General features: G+C 36.3%; 1 protein-coding gene across 1 annotated transcript in view; it reads right to left on the reverse strand.

Annotated features, from left to right (window-relative positions):
* Positions 1 to 12,158: 12,158 nt before the first annotated feature.
* Positions 12,159 to 17,134, reverse strand: part of KRIT1 (KRIT1 ankyrin repeat containing) — a 36,208-nt gene continuing 31,232 nt past the window's right edge. Inside the window, exons 17-18 of the mRNA XM_059171092.1 lie at positions 13,179 to 13,295; positions 12,159 to 12,637 (exon numbers count right to left, since the gene is read on the reverse strand). Coding sequence (XP_059027075.1) covers positions 12,569 to 12,637; positions 13,179 to 13,295 — 186 coding nt within the window. The 3' untranslated portion in view covers positions 12,159 to 12,568. The remainder of the gene's footprint in view (positions 12,638 to 13,178; positions 13,296 to 17,134) is intronic.

Here is a 17,134-nt window from a genome sequence, read left to right on the forward strand (position 1 = left end):
GCTAACAGCAGGCTGTTAGAGGCATGGTGGAAATGGCATCTAATGACGTGGAGGACACATTTTGTCGCTGTCCGACCAAACCGTCTCATAGAGCCCGAACTTTTACGTCTCGTTTCCGACGGGGGCCATTCTTCAGCTCCTGCTGGGCCCCCAACCCACTGGTCAGTGACTGCAGGCAAGCTGCCTGGGACCCGGGAAAATGAGTCTGCTCATCGCTCCGGGAGGGGACGCCCAGATACCGAGGCTTTGGAGATTTGGAGGCGTGTCTGCCTTTGCAGTTACCAGGAAGAAAACTGGTAAATGAGTCTAGGGACAGGAGAGGTGGCTATGCTTTGAAAAAGCTCCTGAGATTGCTGTGACTTGCCTTCTCCCATCATCTAAACAGGACAAACTGAAGTTCCAAGACTGTTTAGCCCTAGCCTAATATAACCAAAAACGTGGCATTTATCAGAAAAACAAACAAACAGGAAGTCTTTGTAATTGAAAACCAAATATAGGGTTTTATTTTTTATTATTAATTTTTATGTTATGTTAGTCACCATACAGTATGTCATTTGTTGTTTTTTTTGTTTTATTTTTAGATTTTATTTATTTATTTGACAGACAGAGATCACAAGTAGGCAGAGAGGCAGGCAGAGGGGAAAGCAGGCTCCATGCTGAGCAGAAAGCCCAGTGGGGGTGGGGGTGGGGGTGGGCCTTGATCCCAGGACCCTGGGATCCTGACCTGAGCTTTAACCCACTGAGCCACCCAGGTGCCGCATGTCATTAGTTTTTGATGTAGTGTTCCAAGATTCACTATTGGTACAGAGCTTTTAGAAAAAAGAAATGGAAAACTTAAAAGTGATCTTGCTTGATTTACTAATGCAAATATCTAAGATATAATAAAATTGAAAAAATGTGTTTTACCATGATTGAAAAAATACGTTCTAAAAATTCTACCTGAATTCATTCATATCTTTTGATGAACACTATTGCATCCTGTTAGAAGGTGATGTTTAAAATATTCTTAGAGTACTAAATTAACAGAAAACCTCCAAACATATTATCCATAGATTCATGTGAAAGGCTCCCCTTTCATCTGCAGAGGACCTTGTCTACAGAGTAGGCCACTTGAACTTGGTGAGGAGTCACAGATCTTTTGGTTATCAGGGTGGTTGGCCCACCATGTTCTCCAGCCCTTTTCCATAGCCTGCAACTGTTATCAAATTGTTTTAGTATATGGACCTCCCAAACCCTCGCATTACCACCAAATTATATTTTGAAATTTAAAGTTGAATAACGGGCAGCAGCTCTTTCTGCCCTGTTTCTGTGTTTTAATAAAATCACCATTTGCACCAAAATAAATAAAATAAATAAATAAGTAAATAAAGTTGAATAATGAATGCAATTAACTTCTCAGAATTTATGAAAAGCAATGAGAGTCCCTTTTCTGTAATTCTACATGTGTAGCCTTTTCATATCCCATTCTGTGGATTGCATTTGCAAGATATCATCTGCCTGGTTACGAACTTTGCAACTTACTGAAAATACATGTAATTTGCTGGTGTTGCAGAAATTTGTGTTTTGTCTTTTTTGTAAACTGAGATATAATTGATATATAACATTAGTTTCTGGTGTACAAAAATAATGATTTGATATTTCCATATGTTGCAAATGATTACCATACTAAGTCTAGTTAAAATCCATCACCATAGTTACAAAAATCTTCTTCCTGTGAAGAGAACTTTTAAGATCTTTTAGCAAATTTCAAATATGCAATAGTATTATTAACTATAGTCACCATGCTGTACATTATATTCCCATGACTTATTTATAACTGGAAGTCTGTACCTTTTAGACTGTCTTCACCCATTTCACCCACCCCTCGCCCCCTGCCTCTCACGACCACCAATCTATTCTCCCTATCTATGAGCTTGTTTTTGTTGTTGTTTTTTAGATTCCACATGTAAGGGAGAGCATATGGTATTTTTGTTTCTCTGTCTGATTTACTTCACTTAGCATAATGCCCTCGAGATTCATCCATATTGTAGCAAATGGCAAGATTTCTTTTTCATGGCTGAATACTATTCCATTGTAAAAATATGGTACCTTTTTTTTTTTTTTTTGTCCATTCATCCATTCATGGCCACTTCGGTTGTTGCTGTGTCTTGGCTATTGTAAATAATGCTGCAGTGAATATGGGGATACGTGTCTTTTTTTTTTTTAAGTTAATGTTTTTATTTCTTTTGGATAAATACCCAGAAGTGGAATTGCTGGATCATATGGTAGTCCTATTTGTAATTTTTTGAGGAACATCTATTCTGTTTTCCATAGTGGCTGCACCAGTTTACATTTCTACCAGTAGTGCACGAGGGTTCTCTTTTCTCCATACATTTGCCAACACTTGTAATTTCTTTTCTTTTGACACTAGCCATTCTAACAGGTGTGGTGTGAGATCTATTATGGTTTTGATTTGCATTTCCCTGATGATTAATGATATTGAGCACCTTTTCATGTGCCTGTTAGCCATTTGTATGTTTTTGGAAAAATATCTATTCAGATCCTCCGCCCATTTTTAAATCAATTTTTTTTTTTTTTTTTTTTTTTTTTTTTGCTATTGAATTGTATGAGTCCTTTATATACTTGGGGTATTAACCCCTTTTCAGATATATAACTTGCAAATATTTTCTTCTGTTCCATGGGTTGCCTGTACATTTTGTTTATGGTTTCCTTTGCTGTGCAGTTTTTAGTTTGATACAATCGCATGTTTATTTTTGGTTTTTGCTGCCTTTGGTTTTGGTGTCAAATCCAAAAAGCCACCCAAAGCCAATGGCAAGGAGCTTGCCCCCTATGTTTTTTATTTAGAGTTTTATCAGTTCAGGTCTTATGTTCAAGTTTTTAATCCACTTTGTTAATTTTTTTTAAGTAGGCTCCATGCCCAGTGTAGAGCCCAATGCAGAGCTTGAACTCACAACCCTGAGATCAAGACCTGAGCTGAGATCAAGAGTCAGACACTTAGGGTGCCTGGGTGGCTCAGTGGGTTAAAGCCTCTGCCTTCGGCTCAGGTCGTGATCCTGGGGTCCTGGGATTGAGCTCCGTATCAGGCTCTCTGCTCAGTGGGGAGCCTCCTTTCCCCCTGCCTCTGCCTGCCTCTCTGCCTACTTGTGATCTCTCTCTGTCAAATAAATAAAATCTTAAAAAAAAAAAAAGCTGCTGTTTAGTATACTTACTATCTTTATTCAGCATAAGGTAGAAATGAAAAGTTTCTTAATTTTAATATAGCAATTTATATTACCTTTGGTCTTTGGAATGCAGGTGGTTTTCTTATCTTATCTTTTTTTTTTTTTTTTTTTTTTTTTTAAAGATTTTATTTATTTATTTGACAGAGAGAAATCACAAGTAGATGGAGAGGCAGGCAGAGAGAGAGAGGGAAGCAGGCTCTCCGCTGAGCAGAGAGCCCGATGCGGGACTCGATCCCAGGACTCTGAGATCATGACCTGAGCCGAAGGCAGCGGCTTAACCCACTGAGCCACCCAGGCGCCCTTATCTTTTTTTTTGAAAAACACTTTGTCATGCCCTCATCATAGCATTTATCGAATCTGTCTTGGAATTGTAAGTGTAAATGATATATTTTACCATTCATTTCAATGATTGATTATGATCAAGAAAGATGGGAAACTTATTAACTTAGTAAAGCCCTACTTTTTATACTGTTGCAACATAATATGTGGTGTGTGCACAGCTGTTTTAAAGTAGCAAATATCAAGTAAGCCAAAGTTCAGATAAAGTTAATTAAAATCCAATTTTTTTTTTTAAAAAGAGGATTCTCTATCTTTAAGGTTTTATTTATTTATGAGAGAGAGTGCCAGCAAGAGCGCAAGAGCAGGGAATCTGCCAGCAAGAGCGCAAGAGCAGGGAATCTGCCATGCAGCTTGATCCAGGGCCCTGAAGATCATGAACTGAGCGCAAGGCAAGTTAACCAACTGAACCACCCAGGCGCCCCTAAAATCCCACTTTTTTTTTTTTTTAAAGATTTTATTTATTTATTTGACAGACAGAGATCACAAGTAGGCACAGAGGCAGGCAGAGAGAGAGAGGAGGAAGCAGGCTCCCTGCTGAGCAGAGAGCCCGATGCGGGACTCGATCCCAGGACCCTGAGATCATGACCTGAGCCGAAGGCAGCGGCTTAACCCACTGAGCCACCCAGGCGCCCTAAAATCCCACTTTTAACTAACCAAGTTAGTTACTTGTGAGTGAAATGGTTGAAATAAATTAAAAACCCAAACTGGCTTTTCTTCCTCCTAGGGTTATGTGTACAAAACTATTCCAATATTAGTTGCAAGTAGACAATCTAGAAAGGAAAAATAGGGCACATTCAATTTAAGTGAAAATTGCTTATCCATTTTTGTCTGCAGATGACTTATTTTAGATTCTTTGCCTTTCACTGCCCTACTGGTATATATTCAATAAATACAGACAAAAAGTATTATCAGCACCTATAAAATGTAACTGGGAAGGAATGTTATTAAAACATCACATGGCACATTCAAAAGTCAACAAATGATTTGCTAATTACTGGTGTGGGTTTGTACTTGTGTTATTTGCTCATATAATTGAGTTGATGATATAATTACATGATTCTGTAATAACTACAGCATTTAGTATGCTCTGAGGGAGACTTCTTTTAAAAACAATAGCTTTAGATATGTATTCCTTTTTTTTTTTTAAGATTTTATTTATTTGAGACAGAGTGAGAGAGAGCGAGCATGAGCAGGGTGAGGGGCAGGGAGAGAAGCAGGCTCCCTGTACCCTCCAATATGGGGCTCGATCCCAGAACTTTGGGATCACAACCTGAGCTGAAGGCAGATGCTTAAACAACTGAGCTACCCAGGTGCCCATGGATGTGGATTATTTTTAAATGTACAATTTTGTTCCATTTTTACAGTAATGTTAGAAAGCTATTATTTTTCACCCTGTACATGTAGTCCACTGCCAGCAAAGCACTGCAGATGAGAAAGTGGGGGCAGCAGGCTCATCCTTTCTGTCCTCAGTGTGGGATCATCAGTTCAAAGGGAGTACGTATTTTCTAGACTGTTTTACCAAAAGATTAAATCAATTTTCAGTTGCAACCAAAATTATTCTCATATGTTCTCTCAATTTTGTGCCAACATTCATTTTTATTAATATAATTAGTTGAGTTTTATTTCATATAATTTAAACTAACTTAATAAGGGCTTGGATTTGGGGTGCCTGGGTGGCTCAGTGGGTTAAAGCCTCTGCTTTCGGCTCTGGTCATGATCCCAGGGTCCTGGGATCGAGCCCCACGTCGGGCTCTCAGCTAAGCAGGGAGCCTGCTTCCTCCTCTTCTCTCTCTGCCTGCCTCTGCCTACTTGTGATCTCTGTCTGTCAAATAAATAAATAAAATCTTTAAAAAAAAATAAGGGCTTGGATTTTGTAAGTAAAATTTTATATTTCCCCATATTTTTTATTTTTTAAAATTTTATTTAAATTCAATTAATTAACATACAGTATATTAATTAGTTTCAGAAGTGGAGTTCAGTGATTTATAAGTTGCATACGATACCCAGTGTTTATTACATCACAATTGCTCCTTAATGTCCATCATCTAATTACCCCATCCCCATCCCCATCCCCCTCTCCCTTCTAGCAACCCTGTTTATTTCCTGTGGTTAAGAGTCTCTTATGGTTTGTCTGTCTCTCCGATTTCATCTTCTTTTATTTTTCCCTCCCTTACCCTATGCTCCTCTGTTTTGTTTCTTAAATTCTACATGTGAGTGAAATCATATGACAATTGTCTTTCTCTGACTGACTTATTTCGCTTAGTGTAACACTCTTTAGTTCCAATCACATCATTACAAATGGCAGTATTTCTTTTTTTGATGGCTGAGTAGTATTCCATTGTGTGTTTGTATTCTTTATCCATTCATCTGTCAATGGACATCTGGGCTCTTTCCACAGTTTGGCTATTGTGGACATTGCTGCTATAAACATTGGGGTACCCTGCACCCCAATTTGTATCTTTGTATACCTCCCCATATTTTAAAGTTGTCTGCATTTCTGAACATAGACTCTCTGTTAACCTTTGACCACTCCCTCTTGGAATTTGGGTACTGACTTAAATTTCTATGAAATTTTTATATATTTTTGGTAAATTGTGAACACTTGTAGAGCAAGTTATCTTTTCTTAAATATGCTTTTAAAATTTACATATAATAAAATTTCCTTCTTTGATGTACAATTTCATGATATTTGACAAAGACACTGAGTATTTGTCAATCACAGTAAAGATACATTTTTTTAACTAAATAAATCTTAGTTATATATTTGCCCAAGAGAGAGAGAACAAGCAGGGGGAGTGGCAGGCAGAGGGAGAAGCAGGCTCCTTGCTGAGCAAGGAGACCATTACAGATTCGATCCCAGGACCCTGGGTTCATGATCTGAGCTGAAAGCAGATACTTGACCAACTGAGCCACCCAGGCATCGTGAGATATAGTTTTTACTTCCCCAAATTCCCTCATGCTTCCCTTTTAGTTTCCCACATCCACTCACTCCCATCCTTACTCTCTGATAACCACTATTTGCTTTCTGATCCTATAGTTCTACCTTTCCCAGAATGTCATCTAAATGGAATGTTAGAGTTTATAAACTATTGAGTCTGGCTTCTTTTAGTTAGCATAATGTATTTGAAATTCATCTATATTGTTCACCAATACTTTATTCTTTTTTGTTGTTGAGTAGTATTTCATATGGATGTATCTGAGTTTGTTTCACTCACCTGTCAAATGATGTATGGGCTGTCCAGTTTGGGGCAGTTATCAATAATTATATTTCACATGAATTGTGAAAAAAAAGTATATCCTATAAAAGTCGAGATACAGATTTCTGTGTGAATGTAAGTTTTTTTTTTTCTTTGATGAATTCCCAGGGATGGTACAACTGGCTTCCACAGTAGGTTTCTATCTAACCTAGACGCTACCGAACTCTTTCAGGGACATCTGAGTGGCTCAGTTGGTTAAGAATCTGACTCTTGATTCAGAGTTGTGGGGCATGAACTCGGGGTTTTGGGGTTGAGCTCCACACTGGGCATGGAGCCTGCTTAAGATTCTCTCCCTCTCCCTCTGTTCATCCCTCTAATAAAAAAAGAAAAATTAAAAACTACCAAACTCTTCCAAAATGGTCGTGCCATCTTGCAGTCATCTGAGCCATATATAGCCAAATGCTAGCCATTTTACATTCCTGTTAGTTGCTCTAAATTCCTTCATTCTTTTGCCTTCCTTTATGTGGTATACATTTAAAAGGCATTTTAAACACCATTGTTATCTTTCATGATATCCATAAATGTGCTATCACTGAAAATACTAGTCTGTTTTTCTCTAGTGAGAGTAAATATTTTTTTAATATTTAATTTTTGGCCATGAGAAATGTATTGAATATACATATCCAGGATGTACCAAGCTATTTCTTTTGCATACTTATACCATTTACCTAATGAGATACTTTGGGGGCTGCTCTACCTTTGCCCATTTCTCAATGGAATTCAACACATTTCTTCAAATGATCCTCCATTCCTCATCTTGGGCAGTATATACCATATTCCCAGTTGCCCAAAACAGAAAGAGGGTTATGATACCTGTCTCTGCCTTAGTTCCCATATCTAAAAGGTCAGTGGGCTTTGTAAAAACATGAACCCACTTCTCCCCATTGTCTTACACTTTCTTGCTCAGATCCCTTTGAGCCCTGGCCCAGGGTGATCTTTCAACATACAGATCTGAGCTAGTCAAGTGCCAAAGGCTCCAATGGCTCCTCATTAGCAGAGAACACAAAATCCTTTAAAATATGTCTTTTTTTTTTTTAAGATTTTATTTATTTATTTGAGAGAGAGACAGTGAGAGAGAGCATGAGTGAGGAGAAGGTCAGAGGGAGAAGCAGACTCCCCGTGGAGCTGGGAGCCTGATGCGGGACTTGATCCCGGGACCCTGGGATCATGACCTGAGCTGAAAGCAGTTGTCCAACCAACTGAGCCACCCAGGCATCCCTCCTTTTTTTTTTTTTTTTTTTTTTTTTTAAAGCCTCCCCAGCTTTCCCTTTACCTGACAAATGTCTGAATACAGAAGCCAGCCTGCCAGATTTTAAACTGTGACTCTACCATGTACTGGTTTTTGACCTTAGACAAGTTAACAACATAGTGTATGAAAATGAAAATATTTACAACACTGCATTAGAAAGTTTGACTTCTAACCTTTTTATAAGAAAACAAGTATCTTGTTACATTTTTATTACAATCACAGTTATGTTCCTGATTCATTCTCTGGAGCCAGACTGCATTGATAGGAATCTCAGCTCCACCACTTAAATTGTAATCTCTTTGGCAAGCTATTTAACTTTCTGTTTCTTCATCTGTAAAGTGGGAATAATAGTATTTGCTTCATCGTGATTATTTTAAGGGCTAAATGAATTAATATATCTAAAACAATGCCAAGGCACATAGTAAGCACCATTTTAAGTACTAGCTATTGTCATTATTCAACTAACGGGTAAGTCAGTCCCTAATTTCCCATCCGTTATTGGTGTCCTTCCAATAAATCCTGAACAACCAGTGCTTCCTTCTTTTTCTTTCTTTCTTTTTTTTTTTTTTTTTTTAAAGATTTGTTTATTTTAGAGAGAGTGAGCAGGGCTGGAGGGAGGCAGAGGGAAAGGAATTTCAAGTAGACTCCTTGTTGAGCATGGAGCCCAAGAAGGGCTGCTTCTCCGAACCCTGAGATCATGGCCTGAGTTGAAACTGAGTTGGAAACTTAACTGACTGAACTACCTTGGTGCCCCCAGTGCTTCCTTCTATCATAGAAAGTAGTACAATGTATAAAATTGCCCTTCTCACTTAGACTGTATGATGTCTGAAAGATATTTCCTTCACCTCAAGCATGCTGCTTGCATCTAAGAACTCCCAGGGCTTACCTTCTTTTGCCTTAGGGCCTTTTCAGTCTGCCTACCTCTGCCTTTCCAAATACTTCTGACCTTATGAATACAAACTTCAAATGAGAATCACACCATCACAGATGGATTTTTGAGAAAGTATTTTTGGCTTAAATTCAAGCCACCTTAATTCCTTCATCAGTTTTCTATATAGCACAGCAAAAACAATTTATATTTTTTCCATTTCATTTTACTGAAATTATTTTCATTGGGAGTATTTTTCTGTACAAATTATAAAGCAAGGAATTGATTCATCAGCCAGCATTTTTGGCATATATTTAAGTAGTTCCAATTAGTTTCTGCTATTGAGTTCCTCAGGATCAAATTAAATTCTAAATTTTATTGATCCAATTCATCTATTAAATTTGGTCAAGAACTGTGGCCAGTTTTACTTTGTTAAATATTTCCATCAAGTCTGATGTTGGTGGGAGTGGTCAATTTTGGCAACTTTAATCTTATGAGATACGTTCTTCAGCAAGTTTTTTCTAATACATTTATCATGTGTAGCGTTAGCTGTTCTGGGGTTTGTTTTGTTTTCATTTTATTTTATTTCTTTTCAGTGTTCCAGCATTCATTGTTGGTTTTATTTTTAAAATGGAAACTCATTTGTCGTGATTTGGATAAACAATTGTTTGAATTTACTTTTTAGCTAAAAATGAGGAAAATTTTTCAATTCTCCAGGATCATTCTTTGGCTCAAAACACCTCACTCCATTTCCCTTCTCCCTCAAATGTCTTTATATCCTCCTTTCTCACTCCTCAGATACCAGCTCAGGCATCACTTGCTCAGGGACGCCTCTCTTGATCTCTAAAGCTAGATCAAGCTTCCCACTTTATGCTTCCCTTTCATCACTTATTGGACTTTAAAATATATATTTCCATGAGTATTTATTGTCTCCCTCATTAAACTTTGTTTAAGTAAAGGCAGAAGCTTTGTTTTTCTTACTACTGGATCCCTGGCACATAAATAGCACTCAGATTTACTGAAAGAATGATGAAAAGGAAAATGGTATCTTTTATCTCCAGTACATACCCAATGTCTGACCAATACTAGGGATTCATTAAAATTTGTTTGTATTTCTCTGTTCTTGCTTATTTCTGGTTTGTTATCCTCTGACAGAAAATGATTTTTTCCCCTCAATACTATATTTGAAAATTGACTTTCTAATGCTATATATTTTTAAGCCTTTAACACCAAGCTACTCTAATAGTCTTCCCTTCCCTACAGGGCTGCCATACTGTGTAACCCAGGATGGTACACTGTATTCTATGGAGCAGAGAGTTGTTTGAAGTACTATGATTGCATCCTTACCTCCCTCTGTGAAGGGAAAAGCATTTAGCTAACTCCTAAAGTTGGTTGTAAGAGCAGTTCTAAACCCCAGCTGTACATCAGAATTACATGGGGTACTTTCAAGACAGAAATCCTGGGGTGTCTGGGTGGCTGAGTCAGTTAAGTGTCTTTCTTTGGCTCAGGTCATGATCCCAGGGTGTGCGTCAGGCTCCCTGCTCAGCGGACAGTCTGCTTCTCCCCCTCCCTCTGCCACTCCCCTTGCTTGTGCTCTCTTGCTCTTTCAAATAAATAAATAAATCTTTAAAAAAGGCAAAACAAAACAGAAATCCTTGAGCCCCACCCTACATTTATTGAGTCATTACACAGTCAAACTCCCTACATGACTGCAGAACCAGGGTTAGGAAACACTTGGCTGGAGCACAGGATGAGTGTGGGAAAAGTGGTTACACATTACTCTGGATAGGAAGGTTAGAGACCATGAAATTGGGGTCCCCATATGCAATACTAAGGAGTTGGAATTTAATTCTACATATAGTAAGGAACCATGAAAGGCTTTCAGAGGGCAATGAAATAATCAGATCTGTAAGAAAGGTGAACTTGGCACCAGTGTGGCAGATATGTGGGCAGGGTGTAGAGCCTCAGCCAGGGGAAGCCAGGGAGGAAGTTAAATAAACTTAGGAACAAGTGATAAGGACTTGAACGAGGGTGGATGCAGTGCAACGGGGAGAAAGGGAATGGGAAAGCACTCACAAGACATTTGACAAGACTCAATAAATGAAATGTCTAGAATAAGAAAGGAGAGAGAGGCTGAAAACCCCTCCAAGATTTCTAGGCTAAGCAACTGGATGCAATTTGATGATGCCACAAAGCAAACAAAAAATACAAGTGGAAGGGCAGAATTGAGCAAGCAAAGGGAACAGATTCTGTTTCCAGGTATGAAGAAACAGAAGTTCCTTTTGTACACCATTTAGGTAGAGCTAGAATAGCAGGAAATTGGAAATTAAGATCTAGAATTCATAAGAGAATCCGAGGCTGAAATTTTAGGTTTGGGAGTCAACAGGGTATTTCAGTTGGGGCCACTGGAATGAATGAAACCAAACATGGCATTGTTTATGCAGAATCAAAATTGCTTAGAACAGATTTAGAGATAAAATCAGGTTTTCTCGTTCAATTTACTTAAACATATAATTTTAATAAGGCTCAGAAAGAGCACCATTAGAAATAAACAGAAATTAATGTGAAGTGTCAATTGCAATATATATAAATTATCTGTCGTCTTTAGGACAACTTCAAATATAACTACTGTATCTCTGTACTCATTTAACTGTTGGCTTGGAAAGACTAGTTTCTAAGCTTATTAAATAGCAGATTAGTCAAGATGAGTCAGATGACTCAGATTATGAGTCAGCTCCTCATCTATGCTATCAGTACTCCCCCTAAATGAAACAGATATTTGGTGATCTACTTCATATAATGTAAAGGCAATATGATTCATTAAGCTAAATCATAAAAATACAACATATGTAATAAATGGAGATTATATCCAGAGATTGTCAGTTAATCTGTGTGTCTATGTATGTGTATGCTTGTGTGCCAGGCACTTTTGTGTCATTTACTTTAATTCAAATTCATTACTAGATCTGGAATTATTTCAATAGAAAAAAACCCCAAATTTAAGATTCCTAAGAACTGCCGCTTCTGGAGAGTGAACGAACTTATATATACGAGTCCCAGAAATCTTCATTTAAAGAGGCATCCAGGTTAATTATGATGCAGGGGGCTCAAGAACTATACTTTAAGAAATACAAACTTATATTAGTTATACATCTTAACTAAGACTTTTAAAAACATGTTGATAAATTTTCTTGGATTACAGAAAAATTTTTGGAATAGCAGTGTTATGTAGTTTAAGTAGAAAATATATTTATTCAACTTTGTTGACTTTCAGTATATTTTGAAATGACACACAAAGTTATACCAAACCTATTTTAATTTCATTACATTCCACTTCAAATTCTTTACCATTTACCAAAAATAACTTTTTATAAAGCTTACTGTTTCGTCCATTAATATACAGATGATCAATCTATACTTTTTTGCATGTTTCTCTCAAAAGTTAGAATAGCTTATGATATTATATAAAACTAACTGGTATATTACACACCAAACAGAAGTACAGATTCTGTACAATGTAATAGTATACATATATATTACAAGAGACTTAAACAAGTAATAGTTTAAGAAATCTTTCATGGAAAAAAAAACTGCATTACAAAATGTGGTGGCTTAAGTATCAGCTGCTTTCCACTCATGAATTTCTTTCAGTCGGCATTAACTGTCCATTTAGCTTCATTAATAGTTTTACCACAAGGCCAGCCTACAAAGTAAAATATATGGTGACAGTAAATATCAAACACGTATGGCAGTGGACAGTTCCCTATATATATGAAAAGGAAGCTTCTTGGTAGAAGGCAGCTTGTCAAGAATAGGAGTACTTAGGCTTTCAAGAGAGTTAAGGAGCACCTAATATCTTGATAAAAAAAAATAGGGAATACTGACCAGAATTAAAGGAAATGGCAGAAAAAAGATTTTCACTATTATAAAACTGAAATATTCACTATTATACAACTTACTCAGATAAGTTTCAGGTTATTTGCTTAGGCAAGGCCTATGTTTTTTTCTCTTGGTCTTAAATATCTTCATTTCATAAGTTATCAAAGGTTTTCCTTGAAGCAAAATGGATTGTCACTTTAAAATCTTTTTTCCTTTTCTTTTTAATTTAATTAGCTAACATATAATACATCATTTGTTTTTGATGTAATGTTAAATGATTCATCAGTTGTGTATAACACCCAGTGCTTATCACATCACTAATACAGCAGTTCATAAGAAGTCCAAAGTAATTGATAAGTACTTACCTGTTTTGTGTGTACTATAAAGCTCATTTTATTTTCCATACTATGGATCTGAAAACATGTATCAGCATCCCCCAACTGCCACATAAAACAACCATACTTAAGACTGATGAGTAAAGCCTGCAACATAATTAGAAACTGTTTTATTGAAATATATATTAAAAACAATACCTCTCTTACTATCTATAGTGCCCTAATTGACCTGTCTAAACATAATGGTTTTGAATGTCAGAATAAAATCTATGAGGTACCCATATTAACCTCACAGAACCTAAAGTACAGAGCCACATAGATGGTAGATGCTCAGGAGACTACCTCGAGTAATGATAAATTGTTTGTATTAGACTGACAAAATATTTTAAAGATGCCTGTTCTGTGGTATGTGTACACACACACACACACACACACACACACACACAGAGTCTCTGGAATATCATTCAGCCATGAGAAAGAAGATAGTACTTCCATTTTCCACAACATGAATAGACCTCGAGGTCATTATGCTAAGTGAAATAAGTCAGAATAAGACTAATATTACAGGATACCACTTAATTCAGAGTCTAAAGAAGCTGAAGTCACAGAAACAAATGGAATGGTGGCTACCAAGGGCTGGGGGATGGGTGAAATGAGGAAATGTTGGCCATGGAGTATAAACTTGCCAGGTATAAGATGAGTAAGTTCTGGGGAATCTAATGTACAGCATAGTGACTATAGTTAACAATACTGTAATATCTATTTCAAGTTACTGAGAGAGGAGATCTTAAATGTTCTCATCACAAAAAAGAGATGGTAATTGTGATATGTAACATGATGGAAGTATTTGCTAATGCTATGGTAATAATCATTTTGTAATATATAAGCATACCAAATCAACCCACCGTATACCTTAAACATACACAATGTTATATGTCAATTATGTTTCAGTAAAGCTGAGAAAAAAAGATTCCCAATCTCTCAGTGACTTTCAGGAAAATTAAATAGGTTTTTACTTTCTGCATACTAAAAACATTCCCTTTACTTTATGCAGTATCTTCTGAATATGTACTTGGTACTTTCAGATCTGAAATTTACATGAGGTAACATGCTGACTTAGGCAATTCCATCTCACTAAAATTAAGTACAGTGATATATCTATTGTAAAAATGAGCATAATTATAAAAATTAATAATATACCCTTCAAAAATTCATCAAATCATTTAAAGCAAGTATTAGAATAACCTATTCCTACATTTTCCTAATGAAAAGCTATATTTAAAACAGGCATTCAATTGTATCTTTTTGATTATTTTAAAATGTCTCTCCTAACAGTAACTTTCATTTTCCTGCCCTGAAAATATATCCTTTATATACACACATGTACAAAGAAAGTGTTTGCGCAACCTTTATAATACACGTTTAAAAACATCTGCATTCTATGACTAGCAGTTCTTCACGTATTGATTATAAAAACTGAAGTGGCTCAGTGGGTTAAAACCTCTGCCTTTGGCTCGGGTCGTGATCCCAGGATCCTGGGCTTGAGCCCCATATTGGGCTCTCTGCTCAGCAGGGAGCCTGCTTCCCCCTGTCTCTCTCTGCCTGCTGCTCTGCCTACTTGTGATCTCTGTCAAATAAATAAAATCTTCAAAAAAAAAATCACTTAAAAAGAAAAAGAATTGAAGTTACGTGAAAAAGATAGGTTTAGGGCATTTTTAAAGTGATGTTCTTAAATGAAACAGTATAATTAATTTTCATGAGTGTACATTATATATAATGGGAGTAACATCGTCTTTACAATAAGCAAATTACATTTATATTGTAAAATATAGCTTTGTAGATAGGATATGCTAAAATATCTATTTACCAATGTACACAATGAAATACTGATTCGAGATATAATACTCGAATTTTGGATCTATCTTTTGGATCAGTTGCTTGAAATTTGTTCAATCAAGATGCAGAAAATGTTCCAGTAGTATGGCCTCAAAACAATTTAATATACAGGAAAAAAAAAAAACAAAACTGTGGTACAAGTCCTCAATTATATGGAGGCCAAATTACTAACAGAAGTACTGAGGTTCTAAATTTGAAGTAAAGGTTTTGTTGGTAAAGAACAGAATGCATGAAGGAAGGAATTTTTGAGAAACCCGTAATAATGAAAACAGCTCAATGAAGCTGGAATGTCCCAGTCCATATGGTAATTTTGGGAGATCAGTCTAATCCAGAAGGAAAAAGGCGTTCTCTCTAGAAGGTAAAACTTAAAAAGGGGCAACTTGTTTAGTGAGGGAAATAAAAAACCACAAGAGAAATGGTAAAAACAGTTGAGAGCAGAAAAGGGAAAACCACAGGGGTGCCAACTCCTGATCTCCAGATTTTGAGTTTGAGCCCCATGTTGGGTGTAGATTACTTAAAAATAAAATCAATCTCTCTCTCTCTCTCTTTTTTTTTTTCCCCAAAAAAGGGGGTGTGTGTGAACCACAGAAGTCAGAAATAATACATAGCCAGCCAGCAGACAGGAGAAAAAGTGCTGTTGACAAGTGATCATGAAGATGGCATTATGTGGATATTTAAATAACCAGTTGTACTTGAGAAGGGCATTATGGCCAACATAAATTGATATCAGCAAAGGGTATATCTACTGCCTGGGTGTGGCAGTAGAACTATTATGGTTAAAGATACATTAACAAGTACAGTTCAGTGATGAAGTAGCAATGCATTCATTATAGTAAAACACTGACCTACAACACAGTCTATTATACATTCAATAGTGTCTACATTTTAAGTAAGTATAACAGAAAAATCTCTGCTAAGCATATGAAATTGGCTAGCCTATACTTTCTAAGGGAAAACTCTCATTATTTCAAAGAGAAACAAGACACAGAAGATAGAATTGATATAAAAAACACAGCTGTATTCTATCTATAGCTTTTCATGAAATTTAATCTCTGAAGCTATCATATCCCAAGTAGAGTTTTAAATGTAAATAAGGGTATATTTGCAAGTGAAGATGTTTAATCTCTTAAAGTAAGCTTGTCAAATTCACCCCAGCATATCTTGATGACTGTAAGACAACCAAGGACAAGCTGTTCCCACCTTTGATGATTATAAAATATAATAACTTAGAGCTTTCATCAGTGCTATAAATTTATCAGTGGTTTAAGGAGCACAAGGTAATGGTTAGATGGCAGAAAATATTGTTACCCTTTGGTTTAATCACCTTCTTATACCCAAGGACAGTATTTTTATTTAATTCCTAGAAATCAAACATCTTATCCTTTCCAAAAAAGCAGACTGTTAACTAATAATATTATCATCCTCTGCCTGCTACTGCAATCCACTCATTCCTGGGCCAGAATATTATTCATAACATGAAATGTTATAATGCTGACCCATCATATGGGGACTAAATAAAATGTTTTATTGTTGCCTAAATTTGAAATGCTACCAAATATCAAACATACACTATAGCTTACAGAAGAGTCTTAGTGTCATACCCAGAGCATCACCATTTAGTATAATAAAGGATTTATAATGTTGTATAAAATGCTCTGAAATAGCAGAGGAAAAACTTCTTGAAATGGTAAGGGAAATTTCTCCTTTAATTTCCTTTAACAAATTTAGTACAAAAGAAATAGAAAAATGGTTGCAAACTAATATGAAGCAACCTATTTTGTCTGAAAAAGTAGCTTAAATAGAAAATGATAATGAGCAAATGACCCAAAAGCAAGCTGACATCAGAGACTTCAAAAAAATCCAGTTCCAGATAAACATCTGAAGTCAGTCCCTATTCAACACTATGTCCCTACATATTCTCTATCTCCATTCACAGGCATATCTAACAGCGTGATAAAATGGCAACTGTCCATAAGGATGATCTGGAGTTATCAGAAAATGACTAAACTACTTTTAGAAGTTATGTGATTACATAATAAAAGATTATGAAAATAAAAATTAGGTTTATGATAAAATTTCCTAATTCAAAA

Source organism: Mustela lutreola, chromosome 4, assembly GCF_030435805.1.
Source record: "Mustela lutreola isolate mMusLut2 chromosome 4, mMusLut2.pri, whole genome shotgun sequence".
In the NCBI taxonomy this organism is placed as follows: Eukaryota; Metazoa; Chordata; class Mammalia; order Carnivora; family Mustelidae; genus Mustela; species Mustela lutreola.